General features: G+C 36.3%; 1 protein-coding gene and 1 pseudogene across 1 annotated transcript; both read left to right on the top strand.

The window, feature by feature from the left end:
* The window catches only part of LOC138319520 (fibrocystin-L-like), a 103569-nt pseudogene that overhangs the window by 51185 nt on the left and 37312 nt on the right, over window positions 1-15072 (top strand).
* On the top strand, window positions 3988-14733 carry LOC138320145 (fibrocystin-L-like). The gene is given in 17 exon segments (XM_069263199.1): window positions 3988-3991; window positions 4777-4956; window positions 4959-5057; window positions 5477-5542; window positions 5545-5724; window positions 6120-6287; window positions 6427-6621; window positions 7162-7806; window positions 8074-8236; window positions 8568-8800; window positions 8979-9224; window positions 9546-10079; window positions 10583-10872; window positions 11116-11484; window positions 11702-12104; window positions 13395-13546; window positions 13807-14733. Coding segments are annotated over 17 exon segments (4098 nt in total). The 3' UTR covers window positions 13978-14733.

The following is a 15072-nucleotide window of genomic DNA, read 5'->3' as shown; positions in this document are numbered from 1 at the left end:
TGTAGTATATTATATTTCATTGATACCATTCTTCACCAACATCCATAATATTCAGGCCTTCAATTTAGTTTACGCTTCTTTGCACACTCATAACTTTATTCAAATCAGTTAGCAGCTTTATTTACCATGAATTCCCATCATCCCATTGTTCATAATATCATTGATACATGGTCATTTTTTTTATCAAGAACAATATCATTCTTTTTTTTTGTTTTCTTGAATCAACTCCGTATATATCACATTTCCCATCTTTATTCATCAAACTTAACATCTTCATCAATCATCGACCATCAATACAACTAGAATGGATAACATGTATTTAGGTCGTCACAATGTTCTTTTTTCACATTGTACAGAGTTACCAATATTGTTATGAATTATGAGTTTTATTTTTTAAACATATTATTTTTTTGATTTGATTTGTGTTACAAACAAAACACAGAATCAAAACATACCAATCACTAAAGAGAGAAAATAACAAAGAAGAGACGAAAGAAGACAAAACTGCTAGAAGCTGTATAAAAAGATCAATCGAGACGGGGCCGGGCTGCTAGCCGAGACGGAGGGAGGGTGGCCGGAGAAGACGAGCAAGAGTCAGAGAAGAGAGACACCTCATAAGGTACCATGTGAACCACCATATGCAGACAAGAGAAATACAGGTCTAAACACAGCGACCTCCGGTAGGTAATACACAAAAGGACACCAACCATGTAGATCAGACCTGACCATAAGATTGAAGGGCAACAGGAAACAAACAGAACTTACTAGACTGTCTGTAACAACTGGTAAGACAGCAAGTACGTAGTAGGATATGTGGGGTCGTAGCTTTTGAGGTCTTAACATTTATTATTATCATTGATTGAATAAGATTTAGATTTTTGTGTTTTTTTGTACACTCATGGATTTTAGAATTTTTTGTTCATGGTCTTGGTGACTAGAGAAGTTTAATATATTCAAGTGGACTAAATACAAATAAACATGTGCCAAATACTCGATGTTTACCTTTTAAACAACGCTTACTCAGTTTTTAAGTTTGTATATTAAAAAATTTTTGCCTTTTATAACCTCATATAGTTTACTTATCCCATTAGAAATTCATAGTGTTCATTGTTGTTAATTTTGGGATTAATTGTAATTTTTCAAATGTGGTGGTTCCTCTTTGGCAAAAGTTGTATATAAAATAAAATGATATCTAAATTTGTGTATTTTTGTTGTTATGCATTTGAATTTATTTGTTCTTATTTTGACACCATTTGGAGTTTCAATTATTCATATTACCTGTTTTTATCGTGAGACTTTAATTCCGTGTTTTATCAGTTTGTTTTGTCCTCTAATTTAACTTGGGTGTTCATATGGTTGTTTAACTTGGGCATTATCAATTTAATTGTTGTCCCAGTGTAACCTCTCTCTAACACACATACTGCTGTATCTTAGTGTTCAGGGTAGAAATGTTGCTTATGTGAGAGAATTTGATTGGATGTTGTCCTCGTTATTTTTTTTTGTTAATTGTTTGCTTTCACGAGCACTATAAAATTGCCAGTTGATTTTTTTGTCTTCACTTCTTTTTGCAGTCCTGATATATTTATGCCTAAATTTCGTCTTTATTCTTTTATCGATTCCCTAAGTGATTTATCCCATGTCATCATGTTGTTGCGAATAAGTGCACCACGTCGAGGTTTCATAAGAGTATTGGAGTTGAAGGAGTTATTGGAATGAAGTTTATTATCATATTTCCTTTTATTCCTTCATATATGTCGTAATTTATTTGCCACATAATTCTTCTCGAACACTAGGGGATGATTTACATTTTATTCAATGGTGCAGATAGCGGTTTCAGACTTGAACGGAAAGCCTCTTTGTTATTGGAATTAAAATTAAACAAAAAATAAAAATGATGTTTTTGTTCACACCTTGTTGATTGAGTTAGCGCTTAGACTTGTTAGTCTGTAATGTTGTTAGCGGTGTTTAGCCCAAATTTCCTTTTTTTACACCTTTATCAGCCCTTTACCTGATTATCTGTCCTCGGTGGGGCACGGACGGAACATTGGGCTAGTGATATCCTTCGTTGTAAATCTTAGGGTGTTCCATTGTGTCTTGTGTGTCTTCTTAAATTGTAACTTAACCTTTTAGTTTTTTGAAGGTATCGGGGCTGTGATATGGATTCGTGCGCGATATCAAAGGCTCAAAATTTGTCATGATAATAAACGCTCTAATGTATTACTATTTTATTAGTCTATATGTTGAAACTTCTAGCATTGGTGGTAAGGTAGGTAAGTTGATTGGTTGAAGGGCTACATGTCTTGTAAAAATGTGCTGCGATTGTAAATAACTGTGTGTTCTGTGGACAGATTTATGCTCGTAATAGTGGAACGATATCGAAAACCACATGTCACCCCATTCACATTTTACAAAAACATCAGTCGTCCCACTCCTTTTATGTTGAACCACACATCGTATATGGCAAAAATGACTGAACTCGGAGCCTTTCTCGCAAGGGCGTTAGCTCAGCTGAAAGCCAAACTAAATCAGTCGTACCACGTCTCTATACTGAACGCCTGACACTAATAGAATCTACATTTTTATAGACGTGTTGTTTCTGTGCTAAAGAGCAGAAGCCAAAAAGTGGTCACAAAGGTACACATTAAATGGTGAGACAGTATCAAGGGAGGCTTTAGTATGAATAACAACAGTGAGGGGAAAATGTAAGATTAAGTTCCTAAATTTAGTAAATATTGTTATTGAAAATAATCATATCAGTCTCTTATTACACTTAGTGAGAATAATAAATTATGGTATGGTTTGTTTCAAGAAAATCTTCCTGTAAAAACCAGACGATATCATAGAATTATCGATTCAGCCATCTCGTTCGATCAGAGAAAAAGCGGTAACAAGATTTTGTATAGACGGACGACTAACAAATATCCTACAAGGTCGGAAGGCTAAAAATACGATCACTATGATTGTGTATACCCTAAATGCAGCCCTGATAACCTAGGAATTTCTCACAGCAAAATCATAGAATTATCGATTTATTAATTTGAACTATTTTACATGGTTCTATCTATCATACGGCTATATGAACTTACTAAGTAGCACATTAAGCCAAATAAAGACTTGGGCATATAGTATTTCTTCAGGTAGGGCATTAGAATTGTACCTGCTGCCCTTAATTGCATGATCGTTTAAAGCTACTAAATTTAGGATATTATCCTTTTTACTTCCTTTTAACTTACTTTATTCTTCCTGTCGTCTCCCTCGACACCATCTCACTTATTGCCTTTGGTTTAGCGCTACCCCCTGTGAGGAAGGCTCTGTGTTCTGTCCCCTGACCGAGACAAACCATAGTCTATACAAGTGGTAGTTTCTGCTCCTGCTTAGCGCTCATGATAACGGGAGTGGGACGACTGGTTCGCCCGTTGTAGTATAATGTGACCGGGCGGAGTGTGTTGCTTGGTGTCTTCGGCGACATGCTTAAGTGATATAGCACTATTAAAAGGGCAACAGTTCTTCTATACAAGAAGACACAACACGAATATACCACAGTCTCCCAAAACACGCACCTCGCACACATACATGCAACGCACTGCATACATGGGAGGCCGTCCTTACATGACCATAGCTGTTAATAGGACGTTAATTAATCAAACAAATAAACAAATAAACAATGCTTAGCGCACAGCATAACTGGAATGGGACGACTGGTTCACCCGTTGTCAGTTCAATACGACCGCAATGATAAAGCACTATAAAAAGGAAACAGTCCCACTATACAAGAAGACACTACACGAATATACCGCAGTCTCCCAAAACACGCACCCCACACTACATACACGCTACACATCGCAAACATTGGAGGCCGTCTTTGCATGACCCTGGATGTTAATAGGACGTTGAGACATGAAAGATTTTTAACCCGATGTTGATTCTCGAAGAAGAGCTTTTAATGTCATTTCTTATTGTCATTCAAAATCACATTCGAATACCAAAATGCGTTTGTATCCTGGCTATGTTGCTGATTAAGCATTACAGGTAAAAATGTCCACATGATGCCTGCCACTCACCATTATTAATATTACTTGTTGAGCCAATCGATTATTTAAGCAATATAAGTATGGCATATATTAGGCTATTTTAAAGAAAGAGTTGTAACAAAACCCTCCCTCTCCGTATGATTAGTTTTCACAAGTTAATTATCATTTTTATACTTTCAGTATCCTACAAACGACGGGGTTACTCGTCTTACGGTATACATGATATATCTTATAATCTACGGATTCGGAAATGCTTCCACAAGGGATGTGTCACTCCAACGACAACTCCAACTCCTACCACTCCCTGTGTCTACTGGTCATCGCCTTCGTCATGGCAGGAAAAACAAACATCACTCAAGAATATTAAATAAGGGTTCCCGGTAGAATGGTGATGAAACCCCAGCGGGAACAGACAGACGCTTCCACCAACATACTCGAAAGGTAGTTTCAAAATGATTTTAAAAATTATGACTGATCCATGATAATTACTCATTTGGTATGTTGAAAGCGAATTATTTATCTTGACTAGGATAAAATTACATACTGTGATTAACACAAAAATACCATGCTCCACACGCAAGTTAAAAAAGAGGACCGCCACAAAGAGCTAATCTCACCTGAGCAATTAATAATGTTGCTATGTTATTATAGCCAAGTGTTTTACGTAGAACGGTAAGATTAAATTCAACAGGTATTTTATAAAGTTTTAAAATAGTTCAAGCATATAACAATATTACCTTTTTAGATGTGTGTATGATCGCCGATACGACGATACCGAGCCTTAATAAACTAGTTATCTACGGCGTCCTAGAGTTTGATCACGGTCCTGTGAATGGTTCCTATCGAAATTTCACTCTGAACGTGACGGATATTATAATTATTGGAGGTGATCTCCATATTGGATCGCCGAATGATACATTCAAGGGGTGACATGGATATCATACTTCGGGGGTCGACGATCGACCGATCATGAATCTGAAGAACATCTCCCCAACACGGATATACCAATTAATGCAAAGTCAATAGGTAATGATTAAAAGTAAAAAAAATAATAATAATAACATCACAACGATAGATTTGTAATATAATTGTATGAATATATGATCATGGATGTTGTGAAAGTAGATTTATTTCATTCGAAAATCATAAAATCTTTTACTTGGAAAATTTAAAAATTGATATTCTGATTTAAGTTTATTTTTCCCAATTATAAAATCTGTTATTTTGAAAATTTGAAAAGTGATATTTTGAATTCAAACTCTGAAACACTCAGTGTTAGTAAATATGTAATTATGCTCAAATCATTATTGGTTTTCAGAGTATAAATATTTTCATTTACATTTAACTATTTTAGTAAATGTGATGCTTCATTACGAATTAATTGTTCCTCTACACTTACAATAAATAAACTATAAATATAATAACCATTTTTGTACTACTTTAAGCTGTATACGGAGGTCTTGAAATCCACGGTAAAGATGTTGGCGTTCCATGGACGAAACTCCACACAACAGTGAACCCGGGGATACTACCATTACGTTAGCTGAAAACGTAACCTGGGCAGCTGGGGACGAAATAGTCATCGCTCCGACGAGTTACGATATCTGGGAGACAGAGACATTTCGGATCACTGATGTGTTAAATGACGGAGTAACTCTTTCACTCAACGCGTCCCTACGATTCAGACACATAGGTACGGGTCACTGTATGTTGTTTAAGTTCTATGTCCACTTATAGGATGTTGACACAAGGAAACATTTAGACATGGAGTTACCTACGTGTGCAATACCCCGATATTAACGTTAGAAGCTCTTAATTTTGAGTTAAGAAATAAACCCTCAACTAAATTTTCAATTTATGTTTATTGTAAATGTCGCCCATTTAAGTAGACTGTGAAAGATGTGCTACTCGGTTCTCATCTTTCACAGGGATACGCAACTCGAATACATGTAGTCTCAAGAACACGCATGTCCCAACTACCAATACACAAAGAGTTTGAAAACATGAAGGATGTAAAATAAAATGACACCATACATGCTGATATGATGCAAATAAGATATAAACTTAACAATGCTGTTGTTATTCCAGCATACAACGAAGAAATAGGAGGACGAAGTGTACAGATGGCAGCAGAAGTAGGCCTTCTGACCAGGAATATCAGAGTGGTGGCAGATAATGACGAATCGTTACTGAAAGAGGGGTATGGAGGTCGGGTTGTGGTTGGTGCGACTTCATTCGGAAATGAGCTTCACAAAGGTGATTTAATCTTGCCAAACAATATGTTACATTTAAAAGATAATTTCTCATCAACATAAGTAATGTACATACTTCAGAAAAACGACAAGGAACACAATATGTTAACAATAAGTCACGCTTTATTATCTTTCCATTTCAGGTAACGCTCGCTTCAGTAATGTCGAGTTTGTACACACTGGACTGACGTATACGAATGCAGAGAGAGTAACTGACCACAAACCGTCCGCTGTAACAAATTGCGCCTTCCACCACGTATTGTCAAAGGCGATCGGAGTATATGGGACCACAGGTGTCGTACTGAATGATAACGTCATTTACCATTCCGTTTCATCGGGTAAGTGTCATAGTATTGATCACAAAATGTCGTTTTGACGTTGTGTACACTACCAGCAGTTAGGGTTGTTCGTAACTGCATTGTATTTTCTATATGATTCATATGGTTTGATGGAAAGTTATGGTTTTGACCATAATTGCTTCACTGCTATCGAGTTATTGATGAACAATATAAATGCATAATTTCAATTTTTAAGGTAAAATACTGGGACAGGTAAACCTCAAATGTCTTTTTGTAATGCAGATGTGCAGTATACGCTGTTTATTGTTTACTTCAAAAACATCAGTCTTTCACTTCACAACACAATAATACAAACCATCCAATCATAGCAACCGTAAAGGTTGAAAATAATCTGAAATGTATTGTGTTCCATCGGAAAGATCTTTAATATGCTCTATTGCCGACAGAGCATAAACGATACCATCATTTGAACAACTATTGATGTTTAATCGTGATAAAAAATATGTCGAGTGAAAGCTTACAATTCCACTTAGCAAGAGAATATTAAGTTGACTTGATTTTTCTAAAATTATGTTTTAGCCATAAAAACATCAGCAAGGAGAACCACAATTGCACGAAACCTAATTGTTCTGGTCAGTGAAGACATCACAAATGATCTGGGAGCTGTATGTACCGAACATTCCAGGGAACTAACACTTGTCGGGAATACAGTCTCCGGAGCCTATAGAGTAGCATATAGACTTCCTGGTGAAGAACGTGGGTTTTCGTCAACTTCATCAGGAAATGAAGCCCACAGTTCATCTGTAGGATTGGATGTGTATTATATGGACAGTAGTTATAGTAGCTGTAACGAAATATCAAACTTCTTTATTTGGAAATGCAGTAATGTCGGAATACATTACAACGGTCAACAATCAGTCGATATACACGGGGTGATTTTGGCAGAAAATATACTTGGCATATACGCTCAAGTTACTGGACCTAACCCTGTGGATCATTTATACTCGCCAAAGTTCTGTATGATCAGAGATAGTTTGATTATTGGAAGAACACCGTCATATAACTGTACAACAGATAAATGTACTAAACTAAGTCATCAACTGACCGGAGGTCACGTTGGTGTGACGTTTACATCATTCATGCAATACAGAAGTGGTTATTCTCTTTATGATATGCTTCCATCGAACTCCTACCCAGCCATAATGGGAGTAACTAAAGTTCAGGGTACGTACAGGAACTATTTCTAGGCCAACCTGATGAGGTAGTATATCCAAGATTATTTTTATACATTATGGCGGAAAAACCTGCAATCAAATGATCAGTATTTCAAACAAGAATGAAAATCTTTAACGGAAATTGTGTTATGAGCATCTCACTGTTTATAATAATTTATTTAAAATTAGAATAATGATAATGACCTGTATACGTGGTGTTCATTATAAGCATATTCATTACGATATAATATCTTTGTAATTTTGTTTGTGGTTACAGATGTAACGTTTGCTCATTTTAAAACTGTCTGTGGTACTAAGGATGTGATGATAACGACAAACAAATGGAACGATGACGGCCAGCATCCTGTGGAAACCATTAGGATTACCAAATATAACTCGGACAACGATTCGTATTTCTTTATACATCGACCAAACATAGAGTTTGTATATATTACCTATTTATCCTACTTACTTACCTACTTATCTATACCTTTACTTTAACATTTTCCCTTTGTCTTAGAATACGTATACAAATACCCAAATTGAAATACAGAAATTATATAACAGATTAGTTTTATATATGAGTTAAATGAGATAAATTCGTCATGATACTTTGATATGGCACTGTATGTTTATTAATATGTGAAATATAGCAGTGTTATCATTATTTATTTAAACCTTCTTACGTCCTTCCGAGAAGTTCAATATGTAAACATGAATATTTCATAAATATTCAAAAATGAATATTGTTTTGGGCTTTATCTACATTAGAAAGGTAAACCCGAGTGCCTGTGTGGACATGGACTGTGATGGACTGAAGAAAGCGCTGATCAAGGACAAAGACGGTTCCTTCCTAGGAACGAGAGGTGCTGTCCTGTCTCAGTCGGAGTGGGAATGGGATGGGGACCCGAGAAGGGGTCTAGGGGACTACCGAATACCCCGGGAGTTACTGACTACTGTAACTGGGGAGCGTATCAACGTTAGTACCATCGCACCACATAAAGGTATACAACATTGCATATAGTTTACAGGTTTGTGCAAATGTAGGATGGGGTCGTAATCTGACCGACAAAAGTCTTTATACTGCTTTATTATTACAGTATTGACTGAAAGAAAGAATGTTAGAAATGACAGGTTTCCGATCAATATGAAACTTTTTAGCCTTTTGTGTTTTTATAAAAGGTATAATCCGGAATGATAGTTGTCATTTCCGGGCAGACTGGCAGGCCTACGAGTGTCACGACCTTGACTACGAGATGCTGATAATAGAGAGTTTGGACGCGGACACAGAAACCCGGCGTCTGTCCCCTGTCGCTATTTTAGGTGATGGCTATATTGACCTCATTAATGGACCTCAGGATCATTCCGGGTGTAGTCAAGGTTACTGCCGAAAACGGTTATCAACATTCATGGCTATAGTAGCAACAGGTTTGTTATAAAAATTCATATACCGTATTGGTGGACGAAATTCTGAATCACTTTATTCACAAGACGAAAACATTTTGAAATAATGCTTTAATCAATGATGGAATGATAAATAAAGTGCAATTTTATAATAAAATCATTATTCAGCAATACACCAAAATAATGCCCTGTAGATAATTAACAAATAGAATAATCTTTTCTTGTTTTCTTTTAAAGACAAACATATTTTCGTATTATATTTGAAAAAAAACCAAACTATATGGTCCATTAAAAACCTAAATATTAAATATTGAAGTAATGATTATATAAAATATTGTTTTACAGGAAAAACCTACTCTCTATACTTTTCGACAACAAGCCCACAGACATTACGACTGTTCCTGTTGAATTCCGACAACAGTCAAAGAATTATTTTAGCTATATGGTACTCCCAATCCAACCGGCGGGATGTGTATATCGGGGATGATGTAGTTTTAGCAAAAAATGCCAGAATGGTGGATGAAAAATATATAGTCGATCGGCCAACACGACCAGGAGAGTTCAATCCTCACCTAGATGATGTTATAGGGGCTAATTTCTTCGACCGAGACTCCAATACTTTGTATGTTTTAGTGAGCGGAGACACTCCTGTTAAGATCGTAACAAATCCATCGTTAATTGTATCATTTCAAATACCTGCCTTGACCCCTGAGGAGTTTTACGGTGAGGCGTTGGTACGTAACCTGGCCTTGTTTTTTGATGTGCCACCTGAGAAAGTCAGAATAGTTAATGTCGTCAGGGAGGCTGGAAGGAAGAGACGGGCCACTGATGGTAGTACTATCGAAGTTGTTACTGAAGTAGGCGACGGACCGTCGGCAGGTACTGTTTTTAATCTTTTTATTGGTAATCTTTATTACTATTTGAGATATATTCGTAATCATATGTCACCTATGGGTGATCGGATGGTATAGTGGTTTTACCACTCGCCTTTCACCTACTTGTCCTGGGTTCGATCCTCGGCACCACAAACGTGAAAAAGTCAGGGGACATCTGCCCGATCACGTTGTTTTAGTCCCCTGACGATGAAACCGAAAGGGACTATAGTGTTTGTTGTTTCGTTTCCAGACGATAACTTAAGAAAATATCAACGGATTTTTATCAAATTTCACACAATCGTAGCATAACAAAGGAACAATAACTTGCCATAGATTAGAAAATGTTATTGACGCCAGGGGACGTGTGTTGCTTTCAACACTTACTGTAAGATTGTTCTTCGGGCACTCCAGTTTCATCCCTATTGATATATTCATGCTGGTTTTCTTTCAAGTGACCTTCCCACAAATCTAATGTAAGAGGTTAAGATTTTTTTTGTTTCTTTAAAGGTGGAAATGCCACGGTAAATGAAACACTGACAAAAGATGAACTGTTGAATAAGTCAGCCATGTTTATAAATACGGTTCAGGGAGGCGTTGATATTAGTCAAGCACTGAATGTGACTATAACGGGATCGTTTGTGTCTGAACCTGTTGATCCTGAGCTGGCGTCACCCAGAGCTGATACGTCCGGCAAGATCACGGTTCCAAAGACCTTGAATATATCTGTACACTTGAATTCGTCTTATGAAACTGCACAATTCCCTATACAGCCTTGCCTGCATGTCATCGATGAACAGGTATTTTAACTTCAGAATCATCATCCATTACAAAAAGTAGCGCAGTATAATACCAGACATCAAATGCAATTGGCATTGATATGGGTTTTTAGATTTCAAAGGTCTCTTTTGCCCATCATGGACTAGACTCCAATGGTTATTGAACACAATTCAAATTTGTTCACTTTTAAACATTATATTCTTTATTAATGTCTAGAAGACCTCCGAAGGGTAAAAATATTACGTTTGTCATTGTATTTGTAGGACGAACCAATGAAAAAATTAGGAAGTATCGGAGATCCTTGGCGCATCACAGCTTACCTTAGATCAGGAACACACCAATCTGTCCAGTTACACGGAACAACGAGTGTTGAAGTGATCAGCGGATGGGCTAATTTCACGAATCTATCGTTATCGCACTATGGGGATGATTACAGTATAGTCTTCAACAAGAGTTATCCAGATAATGCCATCGATTTGACCGTTCTGTCTGAAAAGTTTTCTGTCAACAAAATCAGCCTCGGCCTTAATATCATAACCGAGGACATTACATTAGTCAACAATGAAACAAGGGTGATGATTGAACTACTTGACGACATGACGAAAGATCGAATCCGGAATATTGCATGGAGAGTAAGTATAAACAAAATAATAATTTTGTATTATAAAAGTTCAAAGTCTCTACATGGTTAAATATATTTATTAAAATACAATTTAAATAAGTTGGATATATACATATTTATCATAATGGAAATTGTTTTAATAAAATCCGCTTTTAGTATGTCTTTTGTAAAATAGTTCAAAATGCAACCTTTCATTCTAAATTAAAATGCTTTTACTTGATGTCTAGGGTCACACATGGACTGCCACAGTAAATTTGGATGAAAGTTTAGATGGTATTAGCGGAAATATGAGCGGATCTAAGCAAGCGACTTTCGATCCTTTGACCGGGGACGTGGTTTTTGATAACTTGGTATTTGAACAGATTGGTGTTTATTTTCTGCGGTTTAATGTAAAGTCGTCACCAACGGAGTATGATCTATCCGGTCAGATTCAAGTTCATGTACTGAGTGAAGTCCAGCTGAGCCTTCGCAATGACAACACGGCAACTTCGACAAATTTCTCACTAACATTCAATGAAAATTATACGGATATTGTTGGAGACGACGCCAAAGGATTTGAAGCAATGATTATCAACAGACTTGCGCGGGAAAACCCTGATGTATATTTTAATATAATATCTGTGAGACCGGGTAAATATTGAATTCAAAATAATTTGTAAATGTATTTTAGCTTGATGAATTGAGTTTAACGTCCTCTTTAGAAGCAATAGACCAACCAAGTATTCGGTGTCTGAACCACATAGATGAAATATTTTGATATGAAAACCGTTAGCAGTGACTTGATGTATGGTCGGATAATATTTTGTTCTCCGTTTGTTTCTCTATAAAACACCTGTTTTATTTGCCTTGAGTTTAGCGCTCACGCCAGACAGGTTGATTGACCTGTTAATTTGGTCGGCTCTTGGATACTGCTACACTCTTAATTTATTGAAAGAATATGTAAAATTTCCAGAAGAGAGTCGTTAGGTAAGTTGATGGAAAATTTGGTATATATTTTTTGTAGCTACGGTGTGAATCAAATGACTTGAAATGAAATGTTTCACGGAATCATGGCGACAAATCATGTCGCTTGGATAATCTTTTAAAAATCAGCTGATAATATTATCAATTCTTTGTTATACATAGCCTAATCCATCTATGTTTTGGTGCACAGTTAATTGTGTACAGTAATTTCGTAGTCATAAGTAGTTTTAAAGAACATTCTGCCAATAGATTATGGTTAGCAATCTGAGCATGAACTTTTAGATTTTAATTGCATTTACAGTTACTAATGGTAAATACATGGTCTCGTGGCTCGTTCAATATATAGCATATTGACTCGGTGTTTCCATTTTAGAAACATCGAGTCAATATACCTTCTGTGACATCATTGGCTAAAGATTGAGTTCTTCAGGGTGACGTCCTGTAGCCATCGTTTTTTTTCTGTGATTAATATATGAATAAGATAATTCATTTTGACATTTGTCTAAGGAACTTTATATTTAATATTATTATAATAGAAATTATGGACCTTTGATTCTGTTCATATATGGGGTAATAACACCTTGGTAGAATCTAAAATAATGACCTTGGGCTACGTCTCGGTCATTATTAATTCTACCAAGGCCTTAATAACACCATATGGACATCAAAATTACAATATATAGTGACACGATATCATTAACAATGAAAATCATCGTGCACCGTCAAATTGCAAATTAAACATAATTGTATGCATAAATGTAAATCTACTATGATTTCGGACACGAGATTACATATACCGATACAGAGATGGTTTTATGCTATGAATAGCAAGGCGATGAGGGCAATAACTGTCCTACATGATAACAGATACTCACGTGATCCTCCACTTGGAACTGTAAAAAACTACTGACTAAATTAAAAATGAATGTCATTCGAGTTGATTTTGTTTCTCTATAGGTAGTATCGACGTCGATGGAAATCTATCCCAAAAGTCTAATAATATCAATACGACGCTGCACTCCATGGCCCATTCCTTCAGTAGGAAATCATTTACCTACAAGAAGCATAAACTTCGACGTCCGAGACTGCGAAGTGGTAGAGGATACATAGTAAGTATTTGGTTTCAGCTTCATGTCTATAACAAATTTTCCTATTGAAGGAATTTTAAATTTGATGGCTTAAAAAGACTAAGTGTAATATATTATGAAGGAAATGGATATTGAAGTCACTTGTTGCCTTTATTTGTCAAAAGCATTTATCAACATTTTAACTTTTACAGAATACATTGCGATATATATTTCACATGTTGATCAAACATTTGCGATTATTGTCTAATCATTTTCATTTTGTATGTCTTATCGTTGAACAGACATCTCCTCCACAAAGTACTGAAGGTAAGCTAGCTTTTCGTACTTGTATTTTACGATACCTACCAAAACATATGAATACAAACACATCTACTTACAAACATTGCACAATAACACACTTCATTACCAAACATCAAATGATTTACACGTCATATTGTAACAAATATCATTAACAAGAATCACACAAGTACAGGATTATTTTTTCACACAAAACCAACTGTCATTCGCGGCTACTAAAGTTCGCGATGATTAACTATCACGGATAAAAAAATGCTGGAAATTTATATAATTTTAATTGATGTCGATATTAATCCACAGCGAAAATCATTTGGATCACGAAATTTGTGAGCTTAAATCCCGCGCGAAAGAAAGTTTGTTTATAGTGTCTCCTCTATCATGCACGGATGTCCAGACTTCTCTAGGGCATTTGCAATTATAAACATTTTAAAATGCAGTTAGGATATAGAGAACGAATCAAAACATTTACGTATGAAAAAGAAATAACAAAATAGTTTTCTTATATTTTTTAACAAATAACCTAGTATTGAATGCATAGGCACGTAAGTACGTAATATTAACAGTTTGAAACATGTCTTATTCATTTTTAAATTTTACCTTTATATTAATATCATTTAACTGATTAATTTTATTGTTTGTAATCAATGCTATGTTTCATAACGTTGTTTTTTAGCTCACCTCAGTGAGCTTATGTCATGGCGCGGCGTCCGTCGTCCGTCCTTCCGTCTGTCCGTCCGTCGTCCGTCCGCAAACATTTCCTTTAAATCGCTACTCGTCATAGAGTTATGCATGGATTATAACCAAATTTGGCCACAAACATTCTTTGGTGAAGGGGAACAGAACTTGTATAAATTTTGGCTCTGACCCCCCCCCCCTTCCCGGGGGCAGGAGGGGCGGGGCCCAATAGCGGAAATAGAGGTAAATCCTATTAATCCGCTACTTGTCCTAGAGTTCTGCATGGATTGTAACTCAAATTTGGCCACAAACATTCTTTGGGGGAAGGGGAACAGAACTTGTATAAGTTGTGGCTCTGACCCCTCAGGGGCAGGAGGGTCGAGGCCAAATAGGGGAATTTGAGGTAAATTCTATAAATGGCTACTTGTCCTAGAGTTCTGCATGGATTGTAACCAAATTTGGCCAGAAACATCATTGGGAGAAGGGGAACAGAACGTGTATAAGTTTTGGCTCTGACCCCCCGGGGGCAAGAGGGATGTGGCCCAATAGGGGAATTAGAGGTAAATCCTATGAAT

This window comes from Argopecten irradians, chromosome 3 (assembly GCF_041381155.1).
Source record: "Argopecten irradians isolate NY chromosome 3, Ai_NY, whole genome shotgun sequence".
In the NCBI taxonomy this organism is placed as follows: Eukaryota; Metazoa; Mollusca; class Bivalvia; order Pectinida; family Pectinidae; genus Argopecten; species Argopecten irradians.
Note: the sequence above shows the minus strand (reverse complement) of the source record. Positions and strands in the feature narration are given on the sequence as shown.